At 44.2% G+C, this 24309-nt stretch overlaps 2 protein-coding genes across 3 annotated transcripts in view; both read left to right on the top strand.

The window, feature by feature from the left end:
* Positions 1-7150: 7150 nt before the first annotated feature.
* Positions 7151-7657, top strand: LOC310933917 (ubiquitin-conjugating enzyme E2 G1-like; the record flags this gene model as incomplete). Its single annotated transcript, XM_083897487.1, has 1 exon — positions 7151-7657. The coding sequence occupies one exon, from the start codon at positions 7151-7153 to the stop codon at positions 7655-7657; it is 507 nt and encodes a 168-aa protein (XP_083753613.1).
* A 2339-nt stretch (positions 7658-9996) lies between these two features.
* rtn4a (reticulon 4a) overlaps positions 9997-24309 on the top strand; it is a 23149-nt gene continuing 8836 nt past the window's right edge. Inside the window, exons 1-3 of one of the 2 annotated variants that reach the window (XM_083897662.1) lie at positions 9997-10802; positions 16740-16793; positions 19352-21253. In XM_083897662.1, coding sequence (XP_083753788.1) covers positions 10250-10802; positions 16740-16793; positions 19352-21253 — 2509 coding nt within the window. In that variant the 5' untranslated portion in view covers positions 9997-10249. The remainder of the gene's footprint in view (positions 10803-16739; positions 16794-19351; positions 21254-24309) is intronic. The other variant, XM_083897660.1, reaches the window with a different exon arrangement.

The raw sequence follows: 24309 nt of genomic DNA on the forward strand, positions 1-24309 counted from the left end.
TGCACAAATCACGTGAGACTAACAGCTGAGCTAACAGCTGAGCTAACAGCTGAGCTAACAGCCGAGTCGGCATATTTGTGTGTTACTTTGCGATCTACGGCGTCGACGAAGCAGACAAACGTTCTCGCTCCAGCGTTCCAGATTCTTTGGTGTCGTGATTGTCGAGCTGCACTCACAGCGCCCTCTGCTGGACACCTTGGTAACTACTTCAAAGTGTATCCTGTGCTTCTAGGCCTGATCTTTTTTATGTTTTTAAGGTTTAAATAATCACCTACAACTGAAGTGAGTTAAATAAATTAATGTAACTACTTTACAATGTTTTGTTTTTTAATCATGAACAGATACAGATACAACATTTTCAACATTTGTTTTGTGAAAATCTCTTTCCTCACCGAGGAGAAGGAGTTGATTTTGAAGCGCGTGAATTGGAATTGAGTCGATTCAGGAAATCAGCAGCAATCAACGCTGATCTTAAAAGTTATTTAAAGGTTTTTCAGAGTTTGTTTTCACACAGTGACGATGTGACATGACTGCGATGATGTGTATCGTCTGCATAACAATGTGTTTTGCACTCATCGATTTTGTTTATTTACAGAGTTCACATCACATCCTGGTCTGAGGAACTGAAGGTTTGTCCAGGAACCATTTAAAGGATCCACAGAAGGTTCCACTTCCTGTCGATGTCCAGTAACGTCGGTGTCTCGTCCACCTGTTAGCACACGTCTCACCTGCGTTAGCACATGTCTCACCTACGTTAGCACGTCTCACTTGCGTTAGGACATGTCTCACTTGTGTTAGCACATCTCATCTGTGTTAGCACGTCTCACCTGTGTTAGCACATGATTCACTTGCGTTAGCACGTCTCACTTGCGTTAGGACACGTCTCACTTGTGTTAGCACATGTCTCACTTGCATTAGCAGGCGTCTCACTTGCGTTAGGACACGTCTCACTTGTGTTAGCACATGTCTCACTTGCATTAGCAGGCGTCTCACTTGCGTTAGGACATGTCTCACTTGTGTTAGCACATCTCATCTGCGTTAGCACACATCTCGCCTGCGTTAGCACATGTCTCGCTTGCATTAGCACGTCTCGCTTGCGTTAGCACATGTCGCTCTTGAGTTAGGACATGTCTAACATGCGTTAGGACACATTTCTCTTGCGTTAGCACACGTCTCGCCTGCGTTAGCACGTCTCACTTGCGTTAGGACATGTCTCACTTGTGTTAGCACATGTCTCGCCTGCGTTAGCACGTCTCACTTGCGTTAGGACATGTCTCACTTGTGTTAGCACACGTCTCGCCTGCGTTAGCACGTCTCACTTGCGTTAGGACATGTCTCACCTGCGTTAGGACACGTCTCACCTGCGTTAGGACACGTCTAACCTGCGTTAGGACATGTCTCACCTGCGATAGGACATGTCTCGCCTGTCCAGGTGTGGACGGATTATTGATTGATTTGTGAAGCAAAGTTTGAAGAGAAACACACCTTTTGTTTTGTGCACGTTTGAAAACTTACGTCAAACTCATGGAACGTGGGACAAAAACAAGTGTTTGGTTTATATTTAGAGTAAAACAATAACAAAAACAATGTCTCTGGACGACTGACGGATGTTTGAGGACGAGGACGATGAGCAGGACGTTACTCCACGTATTCTCTCAGCTGCACTTTCTGCGGAACGTTTCCTGGCAGCGTTTAGCTCCTAAAAGTGTCGCCCCCTGGTGGCTCGCTCGCTCGCTCTGCTGCTGTCGCGTTAACCTTTGACCTGAACGGCTCACTAACCTCACAGCTCCTCGTGAACTCGTCGGGCTCGCGTTTGCTTTTTCTTCAGACGTCTTACGGAGATTCAGCCGATGCAGAACAGCCTCAGCAGCGGCTTCTTCTTCTTCTTCTTGTCTTTCGTCGCTCCCTCCGGTTCCTCGTCGACGGTCTTGTCGCAGAACTTCCTGTTCAGCACCAGGTCCTGGTCGATGACGTTGTGCATGTAGAGTATCTGGAGCTGCTTGGCCGTCTTGTAGGTCTTCTGGTGGACGCACTCGGCTCGGTCCTTCAGCTCCTTGATCTCCTCGCAGTGTCGGTCATCCATGCGATGGACGGCCTCCATCTCCAGCTTCAGCTGCTTCATCTGCAGCTGCAGCTGCTCCATCTTGTATTCTTCTTCTCTGAACTTGTGGAACAGGACGTGTAGCGTGGGGATGTTCAACAGCAGCGCAAAGTCATTTTCGCCAATGATCCAGTTTTTCAATGTCATTGCCTCGCGTTTGTTCTCTGGCGTCTTACAGCAGTTTGCATGGATGTTGCTGCGTCGCTGCCCTCCACGCCCTCGCCTCGCCCCGGGTCAGACTCTTACTCCTGATCCTTTCATCGTCGTGACATCACAGCGTTTCCATTTTGTGACATCACGGCTTCTTCGTTGTTGTGACATCGAACGACAGAAGAGGCCGAGGCGACCAGAGGTGGAAGGTGGAAGGAGGAGAAAGGAGGGTGCGCTTGGGAGCTTTGACCTGAAGAGGGCAGCACCTCATCTTAGAAGAGCTTGTCGGGATTTATTGAAAGAAAGAGTGAACTTTTAACTGCCATAAAGACGGATAAGCTTTGAGAGAGAGAAGGAAGTTCAAACCTTCACAGTGTAATAAAGAACTCTGAACTGTGGAGGGCAGCATTGTACAGGCTGCCAGAATTTATTGGTAGAAGAAGAATCCTGAAGGAATAACTAAAAATACGTTGACTTCAGATTTGACGACAGAGTGAGTCGTGTCAGAGTTTTCTATCTCCAGAAGATGGCAGCGACGCAACATCACGGCTATACGGTGTTAGAAGAAGAAGTGCATCCATGTAAATGTAAACATGTCGGTACGTAAAACTTTCATGTAAGAAATAAAAGTACAAAGAAAATATTTAGTGTTTTTACTGACAAACCATTGGAAATTTCACCTTCTGCCTTTAGGGGTCAACACAGCGGACCATCTGCCAAATAATGAGCTTTGATCTTTATCCACCAACAGATGGACTGCCAAATAGTGAGCTGTTCCACACATGCACCAACAGAGTGAATGCTAAAAGGTGAGCTATTGAAAAAGAAACTGCCTGCCAAATAATGAGCAATTCTATACATCTCGAAGAAACTGCCTGCCAAATAATGAGCTGTGATCTATATCTTCCAACATACTGTCTGCCAAATAATGAGCTTTGATCTTTATCCACCAACAGACGGCCTGCCAAATAGTGAGCTGTTCCACACATGCACCAACAGAGTGAATGCTAAAAGGAAAGCTATTCAACAAACTGCCTGCCAAATAATGAGCTATTCTACACATCTCTAAGATAAATTTCGCCTTCTGCCTTTAGGGGTCGCCACAGCGGACCATCAGCAAATAATGAGCTGTTCTCTATGTCCACAAACAAACTGGGGTTAGGGTTATTAGGCAATTTGTTGAATAGCTCAACAAACTGCCTGCCAAATAATGAACTATTCTATACATCTCTAAGAGACTGCTTGCCAAATAATGAGCTGTGATTTATATCCACCAACAGACTGAAACTTGAAAACAGTCGATATGAAGAAGTAATGACATGATGGACTATTGAAATAGTGATCCCACATATCTGCACTGAGATGACATCATCAAAGATGGTCACCATTTTCTGATGATGTCACATGCCATTGTCTAAAATTGAAGTGCAGAACTTTAACTTCACACGACTTCAAAGGCAGTTATTTGGCATGGTGTGTGTGTGTGTGTGTGTGTGTCAGGGTTAGCTTTAGCGGAAGAGGAGTAAACGCCACAGAAGAACGTCTGTCGTTATTTAAAGAAATGGACAACTGCCCAGAGTTTGGTGCAGAACACGACAGGAACATGATGATGCCGGAGAGTCCGTCCAGGAGCGAGTACGACCTCGACGTGGACTCGAGCATCGAGAACCAGCTCATGGACGAGGAGGAGTTCAAGACTCTGGCGGCTCACAAGGCCGTGATGGAGCAGGAGACCGTGGAGGTTTCTGTGGCCAAGTTCAGCCAGCTCATCCAGGGGTTCCTGAAGAGCAAGATCGACACCATGGAGTCCGAGCTGCAGCAGAAGGAGGCGCTGTTTCAGAAGGAGAAGGAGAAGGTCCAGGCCGCCAAAATGGCCCTGATGAAAAAGGAGCGAGGATATCATAGGGAGAAGGAGAGGCTGAGGAGGAGCATTCAGGAGGGAGAAGAAGAGCTGAAGCAGAAGATGAGGGAACTGAACGAGCTGAAGATGAGGAAGGTGGACGAGCAGGAGGTCGCGTCGTCGCAGGACAGCGAGGAGGAGGAGGAGGAAGAGCCTGAGCTGGAGGTAGAAGAGATCAGGGAGATCAAGAAGAGGAAGAGGAAGAGGAAGTTTGTCTTCTTCTGAACAACACAAGGTCACGGAGAGGTCACGGAGAGGTCACAGAGAGGTCACGGAGAGCTCAGACCTCCAGCAAGACTTCAATGTTTTTCACATTTGATCCCCAATGGTGATTGGGTAGTTTGCTAAAGGCCCTGGTGAACGAACCCAACGCAATCTTCAACACAGGTTGCGTGTGCAGCCCAGATGTTGGAAACTGCCGGTTGGGTGCACGTGGACAGCCCCACTAGTAGGCGGAGCATCAAGCCCCGCCCACTCGCCAAGAAGTAGTAGTCACCAAGGATCGTCATCCGAGCCTCGACCTGCCCAACAGACCCTTCGGCTGTGACGTGTCCGAGGGAGCTGTAGCATCGATCTCTTCTTCTTTGGTAGGAATGCGTCCTATTCCCTGCGTCCAGACTTGTACCGCCACCCGCTGGTGAAGTGGGATACTACAGGACCCTGGTCAGGGCCCACTATATGCGACGCACACTTCGGTTGTATACCACAAGGCGTTCCAGCCCTTGAACTGTAAGGATTTAACGTGAAACCCTCAGGTCACGATCCCAGTTCCCTCTCCGCTGGACCACTGGTTTCCCAGTGTCTGATCCTGCAAACATGGACAACTCTGTTTGACGATTTCGCTCAGTGTCAGAGATCGGGATTTCTTGCCATTCTTAATGATGTCCTGTGACGTCATCCGTGGGCGGATACTTACCAAAATGGAATGGGAGCGTTCCTGAGTGACCGTCAAAACGATCCGATCGTAAACGCTAACCTTTTGTTTGTTTGTTTTTAAACATACGCAGTATCATGTGTTACATTAAAAAGTCTTGCAACACGAGCAGAGATGACTCATGTATATATATATATATTTGTAATATTTAATATAAAGTTCTCTGACTTATAAACTTGAAAAGTTTGAAACAGCTGCTGCTTCACTGTCAATCTTCTTTTTCTCAAATCTATAAACGTAAGAAACGTTAGACCAATGGGAACTAGAACTGTACGATGGAAAAGACACGTAAGATATATGACATCAGTGAGAGCCCCCTTCAGGTGGAATACTGACACTGCGTTGTTCTCTGTGCTTTACGGATGACCTGGTGTTCTTTGCTGGGGGAGGAGTCTGGATTGGTGGGGGAGGAGTCTGGATGACCTGGTGTTCGTTGTTGGGGGAGGAGTCTGGATTGGTGGGGGAGGAGTCTGGATGACCTGGTGTTATTTGGTGGGGGAGGAGTCTGGATTGGTGGGGGAGGAGTCTGAATGACCTGGTGTTCTTTGTTTGGGGTGGAGTCTGGGTTGGTGGGGGAGGAGTGTGAGGTCTTTACAGAAGAAGCTGACTCAGTCTGGCTCCATCACTGTGTGTGTGTGTGTGTGTGTGTGTGTGTGTGTGTGTGTGTGTGTGTGTGTGTGTGTGTGTGTGTGTGTGTGATGATGCTCCAGCATGACACAGCTTCTTTTTTCACTTCCTGTCACCATCTTGTCTGCCGGCGTAAACAGTGACACAGCGTTAAATAAACGCGCACACACACACACACACACACACACACACACACACACACACACACACACACACACACACAGATGAAGCAGGTGAATACATGAACTTTGATGTTGACTCAGTTTCATCCTCAGAGACTCTGGATTAAAGAGTCATTTTCACTTTTATTTATAACACATTATTCCCACATGACACAGATTGAGTCAGAACGTCCCTGCACTGTGTGTGTGTGTGTGTGTGTGTGTGTGTGTGTGTGTGTGTGTGTGTGTGTAAATAGATATCATAGGCAGACCCTAACAATCTTTTTGAGGGTTAAGACCAGGTTTTGGATTATGTGAGGTTAAAGGTTACAGTTAAGCTTTTAGTTATGATGGTTAAGGATTTGGGGAAAATCTGCTCATTTGTTTGTTTGGGGACCACAGACAAATCTCCCATGATGCATCTGTGGGTCTGTCATAAACACTGACCTTGTCAGGACCATGTAGTCCTCACAGAGACCAAAACCTGGTCCTAATGAGGCAGAACCTCATTTCTGAGGAACTGGTTAAAGTTTGAGATTAAGATTTAAATTGTGCTTATGGTTAAGGTTTGTGTTAGTAATTGACTGGTTATGGTTTGGGTTAGTTAGTTATTAACTGGATAAGGTTAGTCATTAACAGGTTATGGTTTGGGTTTATTATTAACTGGTTAGTGATGAGGCTTTGAATGGAAGTCAGTGCAGTGTCCTCAGAAGAATGGCTGCACAAACCTGTGTGTGTGTGTGTGAGATGTTTCCATCACAGATTAAAGTATTTGGTCGACGTGCCACTCGAGTGTCATAGAGAGATATTTGTGTCGTGACGATGAACAGATGACGATGAACAACATTATTCACTAAATCAAACTTCCCCAAAACAACGTTTTCGACCTGAGAACGTCTCAAATCACGACTCTGGTGTCTTCACCTCAGGTAAATACGTTCCAGTCGACATAAACGTCAGCAACAAGGTTCTCGAAACAGAACTTTAATGAACAAACATCACAGTGACATGAACACAGAAGAAATTGAACGGATTTACTTCTTGTAAGAGTCTTGGATCTTGGAATCAGACTTTAACGATGTCCCAGATACGTCCAACGCTAAATCCTAACCAACTCTTACGCCATGAAAGGCAAAGATGTCATCACACGATGATGTCATCACAAATCAAAGCCACTGACTAAGCCTAACCCCTTACCTTTGACCCGTGTTATCAGAGAGGAAACTGGGCGATCTGGTTTCTGTCTAATTTCCTTAAAAACTACAAGTACGAAAATAATGGAACAGTCTGCGTTGTTACTGCGTAAACAACTGGCAGAGCTCAACAAGAACCCGGTGGAGGGCTTTTCCGCGGGTCTCGTCAGCGGCGACAACTTCTACAAGTGGGAGGTGGTCGTCCTCGGGCCTCAGGACACCTTGTACGAAGGTGGCGTCTTCAAGGCCACGCTGACCTTCCCCAGGAACTACCCCCTCAGGCCGCCCAAGATGAAGTTCGTCACTGAAATCTGGCATCCCAACGTGGCCAAGAACGGCGAGGTCTGCATCTCCATCCTGCACGCGCCCGGCGAGGACAAATACGGCTACGAGAGGCCCGAGGAACGCTGGCTGCCGATCCACACGGTGGAGACCATCATGATCAGCGTCATCTCCATGTTGGCCGACCCCAACGGAGAGTCGCCTGCCAACGTGGACGCCGCCAAAGAGTGGAGGGACGACCCCGACGGCGTCTTTAAGAGGAACGTGGCCCGATGTGTGCGGATGAGTCAAGAGTTGGCGTTCGACTAAGGCCTCGGTCCACGCGGAACCGCCCCAAAACAACACTGTAGTACATATGCCAGGCCTGTACGTGGCGCTACAGCAGTAGACCAGAGAAAACACAAGAAGAAGACGATGGTGGGACTATGACATCGTCAGCCAGTAGGGTATTGGTTGTCAACACTTTGTGGACAGTCCCTAAAGTCTCGGAGAAGGGAAAGGGCAACTTTAACTCTCGCGCTGCTTTAGCCGCAACGGCAAACACATCAGCTAGCTTCTTCTTCGTCCGTCTTCTACTTTATCTTCTTCGTACCCCCCGCCCACCTTGGCGCCCGAGTCTGCACCAAAACCCAGGACTCGCACACCTCTGAATCTGACAAATCCGACGCGAAAAGCTCCAACAGGAAGTTGCGGACACCCATGGGGTCTGCGAGACTGCACAAGGCAGCGCAAGGGTGCCGTGACCAAAAAAAAACGTAGCCGCAAGAATTATGATGACGCGAATTAGCGAAGGCGCTGTCCAACAGAACCAGGCAAACCTCGACGACCCAATCAAAGAAGTAGAGGCGGAACAGGAAAGAAAGAATATGACGTTGGACTGGAAAGTCAGGGAGTGTTGTCCAGACTCCAGACCAGAAGATGGCAGTAAACATCAACATCATGGATGCAAGCTGCCTTTAAAACCCCGAAGAAGAAGAAATAATACCGTGGACAAACTCGCGGTTATAGAAGGGGATAAAGTTCACGTAGGTCCGGGGAGCAAAAGAGTCGACAAATTAGCGTAAATAAGTCACGCATCGAAACATTGACGCAGTGCGTCGAGACGTTTCTGCGATTTTTGAGTGATCGTGACAAAGAAAATCACGAAATTGTGGCGAAATTCCCGCAAAGATTCTTCTCATTGAAAGTCCTGCGACTGACAAACGTGCCTCGTGTCGTACGTCCAAACCGGGATTTGGTGAGCGGAGACTTTTGAAAAATCACTGAAACAAAACTCTTCAATATATACAAATACATAAATATATATATGTATATATGTATATATTTCCATAGAAATGAATCAGGAGTTGTGAAAAGGTCATGTGGAGCCACACACTGTCGTCATATTTTAACGTAGAGATGTGGTTGTAATTTGACTTTATTGTTGTTATTATTACTGAGATCATGTACGTTGTGATATATTTGGTTTGAATTCAATATAATTCAATAATTTTACAGTGTAAAAACAAACAAAGCTGTAATTCCTCTACTATGTTTTTGCAGATATTAAAATAGAAAACAAAAAATATATATTGGAATGTTGCATTGATTTATTCAAAGCTTCTATGAATGAGTGAATAAGTTAGTCAATCAATTCATAAACATGTAAAATAAATTAAACTAACTGTTTTAGTTACGTTTTCACATGAATACATGACTCGTATGAACATTACTGCTGATTTATTTTTCAATAACACTGTTAGTATTTTGGTAAACTCTGAGCTGAAGCCACTCCCACTTCCCACTTCCAATCTAAATGGAACACACCACGCATGAGTTTAGCATCATTTTAATTTGCATTGTTTTCTATAAAATGCATTTTTATGTTTGGGAAAATACTGCTGTGAATCTGATTAAAAGTGAATTTACACGATTTAGTGTAAAATGTTGCTGTTTAATTTAGCATAAACTCAGCAAACTTTGGCGCCCCCTATGTTTGGTTTACTGTAAAATGTTGCGGTTTAATTTAGCTTAAATTTAGCAAACTGTGGTGCCCCCTATGTTAGGTTTACTGTAAAATGTTGCCGTTTAGTTTAGCTTAAACTTAGCAAACTGGGGCGCCCCCTATGTTTGGTTTACTGTAAAATGTTGCGGTTTAATTTAGCTTAAACTTAGCAAACTGTGGCGCCCCCTATGTTTGGTTTACTGTAAAATGTTGCCGTTTAGATTTAGCTTAAACTTAGCAAACTGTGGCAACAATCAATTTTATATGATTTACTGTAAAATGTTGCCGTTTAATTTAGCTTAAACTTATCAAACTGTGGCGCCCCCTATGTTTCATTTACAAGTTTCCAACTTCCATTAAAAACTTTTATGGCATATTTTCAATATTTCTTATGAATATACTGTTTCTTTTTTTTTTGACTCCCAAACCGTAAAGTGTCGTAAAAAGCCGCGCTAACGTAAACCACGTCAGCGCAGACTGAGGTGAGGAAGTTTAACTTATGTAATATTTGGTTTTCTGCTCCTTCTCAGGTTTATATGGAGGCTGGACAGTGGGCGGGGTCAGCTTGGACTTTTGTCGACTCTGATTGGCTGGACGTGACGCCGCTCAGCATCGACCCCGCCGCTGATTGGTCGACAGAGTTCCCCCTCTTTCTCAACTTCACGCTGCCTCCGTGAGACTCGGGTCCGACTCTGGGGCAACTGTCGTGAGACGCACTTGTCCACGTTTGTCCGGTGTGGAAAAACGTGCAAAAATAAAATAAAAAACACACACCACGGTCACCGGAAGGAGTTTGCCCGGCCTTTCCACAGCTCACCACCGGAGGAAGTTTGTCCAGAGAGCCGGAACATTACCGGATCTGAAACTTTTTGTTGAGTTCCTCCTCAGACAGAGACAGTTAAGGAAGAAAAAGTAAGATGGCAGACGGCGAAGAGCAGCTCGTCTCCTCCACGACTCCTCTGTTCAGCGACGTCATGCACCACTACCAGCCCGAACCGGAACCAGAGTCCGAACCCGAGTCCAAACCGGGGCAGGACGTGTACAGCCTGGACGACATCGTGGACCTGGTCGGCGGAGCTCAGGACGCTCTGGAGCGCCACATAGCCGAGGACAGTGCGTCACACGACTTCATGGAAACTCCCCCCGCTCCAGTGACGATACCCGAGCCAGAACCGGTGTCGGTGTCGGTGCCGGAGGTCCCGGACTCCACCAGCGCTTGTTTTGCGGCAGAACCCGTTCTAAGAGCAGAGGACCCGATATTGATCCCCCGCAAAGCCGAGCCGGAGAGCACGGAGATCGAACCGGAGCCACAGGCTGCCCCTGATCCCGAGCCAGAGCCAGAGCCAGAGCCCGAGCCTGAGCCTGAGCCAGAACCTGCGCCGGAGAGCGCCGCCCTCCCCGCGGCTGAACCCCGAAAAGCAGCGCCAGCCCCCGCAGAGGCAGCAGAGGAAGCACCGGCTCCTGCGTCCTGTGAGTATTTACACGGAAAAGCGACCGCGAACGAACGCGTGAATTGTGTTTTTAATGTCGTGAATGTGACGAACGAGCTTCGCGTTAATCGCTGATGCGATGGAAATGGAGATTTAACGGAGATTTACGGTGTGTTTTATAATCTTAAGCCGGTTTGTGAGCATCACCTCTGGGTTAGCATTGTGTTCACGCACCGACGTGAAGCCACGGAACAGAAACACAAAGCCGCTGTTTTATCATTAATATATTTAGTTGAAAAACGCGTGAAATGAGGTTATTGTTGTCCTCATTTATTTATGTTTTTGTGTTTTATTCGTGGCCCGGTAGCGGTACATGTTAGCTAACGGTGATGCTAGCCCGGGGCGAGGCGTCAGAGGCGGATGCTCTGGGGCGGGGAGCAGACGTTTGACGCCCGCGGTGAGACCGTGCTTTTGTGTGTTGAAGGAGTCTCTTCAGCGGTCGCTTGTTGTGTGTTTTTGTGTGTTTTATTTTTTTTAATAAAACGTGGATTCATGTTCTGTCTCATGCGGCAGCTCCGCCGCGCGGTGTTTCTGCCGCTGCTGCGTTGACGCGGCCCACCTGTTTTGTCGCACGCGGCAGGAGGCGTCACGTCAAAACTGTTGGACTCGATGACCCAGCGGTTCTTTTACCCCGCTGATAATCCGCTGATAACCCCGATAATCCGCTAATAACGAAACAATTAACCCCCACAAAAACAACATGTGTTGTTTCGGTGAATATACCGGGAGAAATTAGCCTCGTTTCGCCGCTAGAGTCGTCACCGTCCATCTGCTCGGTGCCGCTAAACGCTGCCGCTGCTAAGTTGCATAGTTCCATTATCGGACACGGAGCATTTTTCTGGCTCCTGTGTTTAAATGAAAAAGCAGCAACATGAGATTTTTATTTTTCGAAAAACGTCACTTTATTTTCTTTTATTACATGAAGCTTAAGGACAGTAGTGAAACGGGAGTGAACGAGTGAGAGAAACCAGGTTGGTGTCCAGTCTGTGCTAAAGCTAGCTTTGTGTAAACCGCAGCAGGCCTCAGTATTGTCTGCTAACCTGATGATGATGATGATGTGGTTCAATTTTAAAAAAATGACTATGTGAAGTCGTCAGTCAGTGGGTGAGTGGTGGGGGGCGTGTGGACACGTCAGAGGATGATGACCGCATGTCCGATAAAGGAAGCAGACAGCTAACTGTTGGTTAGCTAGCAGCGCAGCTAGGCTGTGTCTCCCAGAGAGATTAGTCACAACAAAGGAATCCGCTCGACGTCCACTCCCTGTCTTTTTCCACATTATAAACACACACACACACCAGCCTCAGATCACGGGTGTGTGGGTGTGTGTGTGTGTTCAGTCCAGTCATCCACCACCTGTCTTCATCATCATCATCTTCCTCCATCTCCACCCAAGCCAACGCCTCTGTTGGTGTCTCCTCGTCTTCTCCTTATGTGGATGAAGAACAAACGTACATATGTTGTTGATGATGATGATGATAGTGTTGTTGTTGTTGTTTACTGGATGCAGCAGCAGGTAAACAGGCCTGTGTGGGGCCTCCAGCACAGATCCAGGGTGGGGCTGCTGCTGCTGCTGCTGCTGCTGCTGCTGCTCTGGCAGAGGCCACAGATGGAGGTGGATGAACCACGAGCTCCAGTGACATGATTCAGTGATTCAGCACAGTTCAGTTCAGACGCTGTGAACAAAAGAACGACACGTGAACCTGAACGTACGATCGTAAATCACGTCGTTTTTACGGCTCCTTTGAGGAGAACTGAGCTGTAACTGCTGTGGATTATCGTCATCGCTGTTTATCTTCATTTATGCCGATAAAACTGCTCTCATGGAGATAAAAAACGGAATATAATAGAATAGTATGTGACACAAAGGGTATTTTATACTGTTTTTATGTCGTTTAAAACCAAATCAATCGTCAAACATGCTGTTAAATACTGATTATTTTAGAAAATACAATAGAAAACGACACATGCATATTTTTTTTTAACAATTATTGTAGCGTTAAAAACTGAATATCTTTGACAGTGAGGTCATAAAACTGTTTACATGTCGTTTAAAACGGACTATTTAAGCTGCTGTGGATTATCGTCACGACAGGAAACATATTTGACCTCAGGAAAGACATTTTCACTGCTCATGTAGATAAAAACTGAATATAATATTATTACAAATATAATTTTACACCAGACAACAAGCAGTTTTTTTAATGTCAGTTAACACTAAATAAATAGTGAAACAGGCATTTTTACTGGCTTGGTTAAATAGTGATTATTTTAGAAAATACGATAGAAAACGACGACGATTTTATTTTACAACTATTGCGAAGTTAAAAACTGAATATCTTATAAAATAAGGCAATAAAATGTTTTTTCATGTGGTTAAAAACTGACTTTTTTAGCTGCTGTGGATTATTGTCATCACTGTTTATCTCCATTTATGGCAATAAAAACAGAATATAATATAATGCAAAGGGTATTTTATGCTGTTTTTATGTCTTTAAAACCAATTCAATAGTCAAACATGCATTTTTACTGTTTTTTAAATAGTGGTTATTTTAGAAAATACGATAGAAAACGACACATGCATTTTATTTTACAATTATTGTGAAGTTAAAAACTGAATATCTTGGAAAATAAGGTAATAAAACCATTTTCATATATTTAAAACTGACTTTTAAAGAACACTGAGCTGTAACTGCTGTGGATTATTGTCATGATAACACAACAGGAAACATATTTGACAACAGGAAAGACATTTTCACTGCTCGTGCAGATAAAATATAATAGAAAAGGATATTACACAATACGAGACTCTTTACTGTTTTTTTAATGCAAGTTAACACTAAATAAATAGAGAAACAGGCATTTTTACTGAATTTAAATGGATAAATACTGAATATTATCATTTAAAGTAGACATTGTTACAGTTTTTAACGTTGGAATCGAGAGAAAACGAAGAAAAAGTGAGGATTAGAACATTTGAACAAACTGTCCTGACTGTGACATCATGAGTGGACATTGTCCCCGACCCCGCCCACTCTGCTGTCCCCGGCCCCGCCCTCTCTGTCGTCCCCGGCCCCGCCCACTCTGTCTGGACACGTGTCTGACGAGTCTTACTGTGACTTTACATGTGTTGTCGCCGTGGAAACAAAGCTGTGCGTGTGTGTGTGTGTGTGTTTTCTCTGTGTCCTGGTGAAGGCGACGCATCAGTGGGGTTAAAGTGCGTCACTGTCACTGTCACACACAAACAGAGCAGCGCCACCACCAGGCCTGTGTGTGCCAGTGCTGCAGCTGAACATCATAATGAGAAGCACATGTTGTTCTGTTATCTCTGTGATTTGTTGTTCCAGCGCTGACTCGTCACATTCCTCCTGATCTTACAGCTGAAATATTGAACTTTGGAATTAACAGAATCTTTTACCCTTTTTTTAATCTGATAAAATATAAATAAAATTATGAAACGGTACCAAAAAAAAACACAGGGTTAGGGTTAACAGTGTAATAGCCAATTGCAGATTTTGATAATTTTATCGGTATCTGTATCGATTTTGGCTTGCGACTTCTGTGCTAGCGCCCTCTACAGGTGCTCTTATTATTCTATATCTGAAAAATATGATGTTAATTTAGCGATAGAAGGAAACTAAATGACCTTTTGAAGTTGGACACGGTGGAAAAACATCTGATATCGGCAAAAAAATCCTCATAAAATCTGTCGGGTTTACGCCCACGATGTCACATGTTCACGTCTTTATCTCACTGTCAGACAGACTTTTCCTTGTGTAAACTGAACTTTGTAAACCACTCACTCTGCCACACCAAAGTCCATAGAGAAAACCAGTGATTTTAGCTCACAGGGACACAGGAGCTGCTGGTCTGCTGCTGCCTCGTGTGGTCACTTTGTGTCACTGAAATAAATATATATTAAGATTTTCAAAAGCCGAATTGACAAAATAAGATATTTAAAGGTAGTGATGGAGGCAGCAGTGGATCAACAACTCCTGTGAACTCCTGTGTGCTGTGATGTTAAAATCACTGGTTTTCTCTATGGGCTTTGGTGTGGGAGAGTGAGTGGTTTACAAACTTCAGTTTCCCGTTGTTAAAGTCTGTCTATCAGTGAAATAAAGACGTGAACGTGTTCTTCAGATGTCGTAGACTTAATCTGACGTGGATTTTATGAAGCAAGTCTTTTGTTATGTGGCTAAAATCAAGTGACCACACGAGGCAGCAGTAAACCAGCAGCTCCTGTGTCTAAACGGCTAAAATCACTGGTTTTCTCTATGGGCTTTGGTGTGGGAGAGTGAGTGTTTAACAAACGTCAGTTTCCTGTCACGTTTATATAAACTGTACAGTGGAGAATGAACAGTTGACACAGAAACCACAGTGATTACATTCTTCTTCTCTCTGAGCGACAGTTTTCTAGTTTTACGTCCGTGTCGGTCACAGATTTGTTTAAATCACAATCACAAGCTCGTATTTCACACTTGTGTCTCGGTTCTTAAGTTCACGAGCGTAAATGATGTGTGTGTACACACACAAACACACTCTCAATCACTTCATGAACACGTGAGGACGCTTCAGTTGCCGAGCTGCGTTTGTTTGTTCTCTCAGTTGCGTTCAGTGATGTTTGCAGATATCACAGACGCTCAAATCAACGGCGTTTTTTAACTCGTGGAGAATGAAGTCGAACGTCCGTGTTTGGTGTCGCGGACGTGAGTGAGCGCAAGTCATTTTAAAGCGTGTATTTTAAGACGTTCTGTACATGGACGTGGTCTTTATGTTACAGCTGTTGGCTCGGTGTCCTCTCTGATATCAGTGTGAGACACGTCGAGAGACACACACACACACACACACACACACACACACGCCTCAGGACACTTATAGCTCCTGATGGAAGACGATGACTCAGCACATGTACAGTACAGTGTGTTATCATCACACACACGACACACTTTATTTTAAACCAGTGCGTTCTTCTGTGAATGTTGCATATATGTTACATATAGATATTTATGTATCTATATATATGTGTATGTATGTATATGTGTGTATGTATATATATGTATCTATGTGTATGCATGAACATATATGTGTATATAAATATACATGTATGTTTATAGATGCATGTATATATATGTGTATATGTATGTGTATATATGCATATATGTGTGTATATAAGTGTATGTGTACACATACACATATATACGCATGTATGTGTATGTATGTGTATACATATACACATACATACACATATATGCATCTATATGTGTATGTATGTGTATGTATATATGTGTGTATACACATATATAGACATACATCCATACCTACACATATATACATATATGTGTAGGTATGTGTATACATATATATATATATATATATATACACGTATGTGTAATATAATAATAGAGAATAATCAGGTCCTCCTATGACACTGGTGACGTGTATCTCTGCATGTATCCTGACCTTTTCCTTGTGTAAACTGGTTTGTAAACCACTCACTCTCCCACACCAAAGCCCATAGAGAAAACCAGTGATTTTAACATCACAGAGACACAGGAGTTCACAGGAGTTGTTGATCCACTGCTGCCTCCATCACTAACTTACGTCTTATTCCGTCACAAATATTAATTTATATTAACTTCAGTGACACAAAGTGACCACACGAGGCAGCAGAAGACTAACAGCTCCTGTGTCCCTGTGAGCTAAAATCACTGGTTTTCTCTCTGGGCTTTAGTGTGGGAGAGTGAGTGGTTCACAAAGATCATAGACTGTCAAATCTGCTTTAGATTTTATTCTATGAACTAACCCTTTGCATGAATTTTCCACATCAGAATCACAGACTTTATCTTTGTTTCTGGTCTTTTTCTCTCTCTGGTTTTTTAACATCTCTTCTTCTTCTTCTTCTCTCTTGTTTCTTCCACAGATGAACCTTCTCCTTCTAAAGCTCAACCTCATCTTCTGATGCACTTCCCTACAGGCAAGTCCTCACTGCTGTCTCCTCATGTCCTCACTGCTGTCTCCTCATGTCCTCTTCTGTCTCCTCATGTCCTCTTCTGTCTCCTCATGTCTCCTCATGTCCTCTCTTGTCTCCTCATGTCCTCTCTTTGCATGTGCGTCGTCGGCTGTGGATTTGAGTCTTTTTGACGTTGCTTTGCTGATGTTTGTGTTTTGCTGTGTCACTGTTGTTGTTGTTGTTGTTGTTGTACAGTAGATCATCATCGTCACAAAAAGATTAATAATGATTCTCCTCAGGTCTGATTGTATTTGTTTGTTTATTTTTACTTTGACAGTAAATGTAAAAATGTCTCTGAGAGACACAGGGTCTGGATTATTAGTGTTTATTATGGTTTATTAGCATTTATTCGAGGTTATTATGGTTTATTAGCATTTATTATGGTTTATTAGCGTTTATTAGTGTTTATTATGGTTTATTAGCATAGGTAGCGTTTATTATGGTTTATTAGCGTTTATTATGGTTTTGTAGCGTTTATTATGGTTTATTAGGCTTTATTAGCACCAGAGCTGGGATAAAACACTAAAACAAGCCACGTTTTTACACGGAATCTCCAGACAAATGCTGACATGAAGTCGACTGTGGACTCTGAACATTGAGAAACTCTGTTAGATTTAATCGAGCCGTGTAACAAACGTTCTTAAACGTTGTAAAACGATTTGTTTTTGTCCACAAACTAAAAAAATGACAGAAACATGAAAGTATTCACATTTAAGAAGCTGAAAAATCACAGAAACTTAATTTTGATTATTAAAAAACAGATGAATCGATTATCAAAATAGTCGACCATTTATTGCGTAATGGATTAATTGTCATAAAAAACTTGATGTTTTAGTTTTTCAGAACTGCAGGATTATGACTCGTCAGATTCTTTGATTTTTCAGCTTCTTAAATATGAATATTTTCTGGTTTCTTTGCTCCAAAGACAAATATATCAGTTGTTTATTTTTACATTTTTACTAACAAACAAGGACTTGATGAAGATGATCTCATCTGCAGTGAGTCACTGACTTTTATAAAGTGTAATATTCGGTTCTAAAATAAAATCTCCCGTCTGTCTTCAGACGTCAGTGTAAATCATTGACTCTTCCAGGTCCAGGAAGACGCCCTGTACCTGTTTTTCGCCTCCAGACTTTATTTAAAAGCAGCTGCAGCAGCTTTCACGAGTGCCAGCACGTTAAAATACGACAACTGAAGCAAATTTAGTGCTGAGGAATTCACTATAAACAGACTAAAACCTCAGCACACTCCCATTCACAATCAATCCCTGATGCTGTCAACTGTCACCACATCGTTCTCATTATAATATCTCGTTTTCCAGCTGAGTAAGAAGTTTTGAAACCGTTGAGTTTGTCGTCAGGGAATTCCGAGGTTCATGTTCAGGTTCATGTTCATGTTCACACCTGTCGTTACCTTCAGATGACGGTTGATCATTTACCAAACCGTCGACCTTTCAGCAGCGTTTGTCTGGACTTCACGGCGTCAAATATCTTCTGTTAATGCCAATAAAACGGTGAGGAATGGACTGCAAACCAAACAATATAGACTGTGGGGTTAGCATGGACGCTAACATATGCTTAGGTTAATAGCATCAACAGCGTGTCCATGTTGCTATATGTTTTATTGATTAAATGGGAAACGATGTGGAAAGACTACGATAGATTTGTAGCAGTGTTTGGACAGGTGGCAGCCATCTTGGTGAAGTTCTGAGTTCCTCCACCAGGAGCGCCCCCTCAAGGCGAAAATTCCTACATCCCACTAAATATCTTCATGCTAACAGATAACAACGACGACAAAATTTCATGCCGTGACATGAAAAACAAGTTGTGATAAAATTGCTGTGTCTAAAACAAGTCTATACGCAGAAAAGTAACGTTTATCGTCTATTCATGTGACTCCATGGACGCCGCCATTATTCTCCGACGTCGTTTTGGTGAAGTAGTTTTTTTGCTCCACATAAACAAAGAAATCATTAAAACTGAATAATTTTGGTTTGTGGACAAAAACAAGACATTCAAGAACATCGCCATTTCCAGGTTTGACGAACACTGATCAACGTTTTTAAACATTTTATGACATTTTATGGACCAAACGATTACTCGATTAATCGAGAAAATAATTGACAGATTAATCGATTTCAAAAATAATCGTTAGTCTTAGTTAGTGTGACGTAGTTCCCGCTTCCGATTTACGACTTCTGGAACAAACTACACAAAAATGTAGACTAGCAATCTTAAGTCTAAATTCCAAACTAATATCGTTGCACAAAGACGGACGACACGAACACAAACGTATGTTTTACGACCGACTAACGTTGCATTTTGTTTTACGATCTCGCTCTGCTTATGTTGCCTGGTTTGCACGTCCAAAGGCTAATTCCTTGGTTTGACCCTTCAAACCCTTTCCTTGCTATGACTTGACCTTGGTGCTAGCTTGAGCCGCGGTGTGTTGGGCTCTGTGAGGACTGGAGTTTGTCTTTGATATGTGCTGTGATGCGTTTCCCTCCTCCCTCTCTACTCAAGCTCTTGGGCAGAAGGGTGACTCCCCTGCTCCCATCTCCCCTCTCTCTCCTCTTCACTCCCCCGACTCTCTGGAGGAGCTCTCTCTGACCGAGAGTCCAAACCAGCCCCCGACCTCAGGATCCGCAGGGCCCCTGGGCCCCTTCTCCGCTCAGCCCCCCACTACTCTTTCCAAGGACATGCCCTGGGAGCGCGAAGAGGTCGACTCCGGTCCGGGTCATAGTAATAACAAGGAAGATCTTCCCGACCCGTTAGCTGGTCCTTACCTGAGTTTAGGGAAAGACCCAGGTCCTCATAATCCGTGCGAAGACAGCGGAGTTTCCTTTTCACCCGAGGAGAAGCTAATTAGCTCAGACAGGTCTTCCACTGGCCCCTCCCCCGTGAACCCTCAGATGATGGTGCCCGAGGCTCACCTGGCCTCCTCTAACCCAACAGAGCATTGGGATCTACCATTCCTAACATCTCAAGACAACTCCAAGGTCTCCATGGATAGCTTCTCCAAGAACACGGCCCCCGTTAGCGCCCCCAAGTATGAGCCAGAGCTGCACAGTAACCCGTCTGACGACGACGATGACTTGATGTACGAGGTGAAGAAGAACGTCAACCCCTTTGAAGGCTTTTCCCCTCTGGCCGATAGTGGGTATTCCCATTTTGGAGACTCCAAGTCCAAGGTGACGGAGAGTCCCACTCCTGATCTGGTCCAGTATGGACAGACCGGAGAATCCCAGGATAGCCCTCCGTCTTTTGTAGATGAGGTGAAAACATTTGAGACGGCCAGCAAGATGGCCACCGACTCGCTCGTGCAGTCGGTGAATCAGTTCTCATCGGGTTATAATGAGGATGAAGAAGAAGACGAGGAGGAGGAGGAGGATTCAGCTCTTCCACCGTCGCTTCCAGACATCCTGAAATCTTCTCCGCTCAACCCAGAGAAGATTGACTCTGGATCTTCAGAGGGAAGCCCGGAGGAACAGAGCCCCATCTTAGAGCGGAGGATGATGGAGTCGCCCAACCCGCCAATCAATCTGTCCGTCAATAACCCGTTTGCGTTTGACGCTAAGGTGTCCCTGCTGAAGGAGATGACCGAGGAGATGGAGGTCAGGGCCGCCGACAAAGCGAAAGTGGACGATGACCAACCCTTTGGCGCATTCGATCTCGTCAAAGAGGCCAAGGAGACCGCTCCGGTCGAGGTCAAAGAAGAGGAACCCATGAAGATCGAGCAGAAGGATTGGTTCTCCAGCCTCGATTCCCCCAAAATGGCTGAGAAGTTTGAGCCCCTCGACTTCCAGAGCAAAAAGACCCTGGCTGAGGATTCGGATTCAGAGTCGCCCACGGCAGACTCGCTGTCTCCCGTCCTGGAGGCCATGGCCAAAAACCCCGCCAGCTTCCAGGTGGAGACCGAGAAGAAGGAGCTGCAGATGGAGGCGGAGGAGGTGGAGGTGGCTGAGGAGGTCTCCGAGCACGAGGTCTCCTCTGAGGAGTTCGAGTTCATCGAGCGACCGCCCAGGGGCGTCATCGACGAGTTCCTCGAGGCTCTGGATACTTCCAAGTTCGCCTCATCCAAGCCCCCCGAAATCCCCATGGATGACGACCTGAGCTTCGCCCACAAAGATGTGGCCCCGCCTCCAACAGAGTTTGCCCCGCCCCCGGCGGCGGCGGATGAGGAGGATGAGGAGGATGAGGAGGAGGAGGAGGGGGAAGCTCCGAGTCAGAGCTCCTACTGCCTCCTCACCCAGGCGTCGCCGCAGAAGAGCAAGGCCGAGCTGGAGAAGCTGGACATCCAGCAGGCTCCGCCCCCGTCCGCTCCCCTCGACCAATCCCCCGTCCGCAAACCCGAGGAACCCGCGGCCAAGAAGATGACGGTGGTGGGGAAACTCTTTAAGATGCCAAACCTGAACATAAGAGCAGGTAAACTAAAGCTTTTCTGGCATGGAAACAAACCCCCGACCCACGCTCTGTTTTCACCTCCATCTTCATCCGCATCATTTTCGTCTTTACCCTTTTTGGTTTTTCCCAAATCAAACCCCCCCCCCCCCCTCGCCCTCCCGCCCAACCCCCAACCAAACAACAGACTAGCAGCCTCACTTTATACTTTCAGCCTCATCCTTTTCTCCTCTCTTCTGTTTTTGCATCGTCCTCGTCTTGACTTTCTTTTCGAGGTCTAACTCTCGCCTGGTTTCATTCACGTCTTTTTGCTCGTTTTAATCTGCATTTTGACTTCATTGACTTAATTCTTTCAACTTTTGCTGCCTTTTTCTCTCATTAACATCATGTGATCGTGTTGTTTTTTATTTGTCTGAAGTCTGTGATGCGGTAAGTGAAACGGTTATTTGACTTTTGAAAAACTGAGTGATAAAAGGAAATAAAGGTAAGTTTAAAACTGTGTTCATGAGCCGAAAATGAGAAATCCAGCGTTCACTAAAAAACAAAAGGTATTTTATTGACGTTAAAGGTACACAGTGTATATAAAAGTCTCTGCAGGCTCAATGAACAGCTCAGCAAACATGTTTTCTGCCAAATTAATGTAAATTTTACAAACTGCACCTTTAAACAAAAGACTCGCCCAATAAAATATAGTCCAGCTAATTGATATCTTATATCTTGATATCTTAAGAACACGTTCATGTCTTTATCTTCACTGTTGGACAGACTTTAACAACAGGAAACTGACGTTTGTAAACCACTCACTCTCCCACACCAAAGTCCAAAGAGAAAACCAGTGATTTTAGCTCACAGGGACACAGGAGCTGCTGGTCTACTGCTGCCTCGTGTGGTCACTTTGTGTCACTGAAGTAAGTCTTAAGTAAATATTTTAAAAGCCGAATTCACTAAAATCAGACGTTTGAACTCGATGATGGAGGCAGCAGTGGATCAACAACTCCTGTGAACTCCTGTGTGCTGTGATGTTAAAATCACTGGTTTTCTCTATGGACTTTGGTGTGGGAGAGTGAGTGGTTTCCTGTAAGAACAGACAGTATCAGTGACGGTTAAAAAACAGTTAAACAGAAATATCCCGTTTCTCCTCAGTTTGCTCTCGGCTGAATCAGATTACCTCTGTGTCTGGTTTTAGCTTCTCGATGACAGGGAAATAACTGGAGCTGCTTCACTGTAACACAACACCACACACACACACACACACACACACACACACACACACACACACACACACACACACACACAGCCACACCCTGTTAATGAGTGAACAGATTGATCAGATTTCATGAGCCTGAGGCTGTGAGAGATGAACTCTGATGTAACGACCACATAATGACTGTTTATCTAACGTTAGCTTAGAATAATCCTGACTTCAGAGTTTAGACTTTTACAAAGATGATCTGATAAATAATCATTTTACAGCAAAAAACAAAACGTTATGTTGTATTTTAATCACTTAATCACATGACTCTTAAATCTTAACTTTGATGTAAAGCTGTTGTTATTTCAGTGAAAGTGGATCTGTCTGCTTTACACACACACACACACACACACACACACACACACACACACAGTTACAAACACACACATGCACTCACAGACACACACACGCAGTTACAAACACAGTTACACACACACACACACACACACGCACACAGTTACAAACACACACATGCACTCACAGACACACACACGCAGTTACAAACACAGTTACACACACACACACACACACAAACGCAGTTACACACACACACACACACGCACTTACAAACACACACACAAACGCAGTTACACACACACTCACTTACACACACACAGTTACACACGCACTTACAGACACACACACACGCAGTTACAAACACACACTTATAGACACACACACGCAATTACAAACACACACACACAGTTACACACGCACTTACAGACACACACACACGCAATTACAAACACACAGACACACACACGCAGTTACAAACACACACACGCACTTACAGACACACACACACACGCAATTACAAACACAGACACACACACACAGTTACAAACACGCACTTACAGACACACACAGTCACAGACACACACACGCAGTTACAAACACACACATGCACTTACACACACACACATGACTGTAACTACAGCAGGACTTTGGTCTCAGAGGACGAGCTGGTCTGTAACTGAGTGTGTGTGTGTGTGTGTGTTTGACTGTAACTGTGTGTGTGTCTGTAACTGTGTGTGTGTGTATCTGTGACTGTGTGTGTGTGTGTCTCCTGCAGTGCGACACACACACACTCTCAGAAACATTGTGTCCCACTTTGTGCTTTTGTTACACAATCATGTGTTTGATCAGTGAAATCACAGTCGTCTAACGATGACTCAGCATTTTTCAAACCTTTAATGTCTTTTTTTATTCTTTATCTTTGTGTTTTTTAAAGTGAGATAATAATCAGAACGTTGTGGATAATAGAGGTTAATTTTATTCTCATGATCTAATCCTAATCTTATGAAGCATTTTCTTTTCTCTTTTTTTTTAATTTTTATAAATAAATATACATTTTATTTTAAAGTTAATTCTATTATAATCCAAGTGATGTCTCTGGATTATTCCTTTGGTTTGTTTCTCTTGATTCCTCCTCCTTTTTTCTCTCTAATCTGGAGTTTGGTCATGACTCTGTTTCCCTCTAGTGGAGGACGTGTGTCATCACCGCTCTGATCACTGATGATCTGAGTTCAGCAGGATGAATTCATGAGTTCATCTGTGTTCAAGCTTTAGCTTTAACAACAACAGTCCGTTTATTACAGAGAAGAAGAAAACATTTGCACTCTCACAATACTGACTTTAATCTCAGAATTCTGACTTTAATCTTGATTTATGACTTTAATCTTGATTTTTAATCTCAAAATATTGATTTAAATCTTTACGTCTGACTTTAATCTCATAATACTGACTTAAATCTTGAATTCTTACTTAAATCTCAGAATTCTGACTTCAATCTCAAAATATTGACTAATGGTGAATGCTGCCTTTAATC

This window comes from Microchirus variegatus, assembly GCF_963457635.1.
Source record: "Microchirus variegatus genome assembly, chromosome: 11".
In the NCBI taxonomy this organism is placed as follows: Eukaryota; Metazoa; Chordata; class Actinopteri; order Pleuronectiformes; family Soleidae; genus Microchirus; species Microchirus variegatus.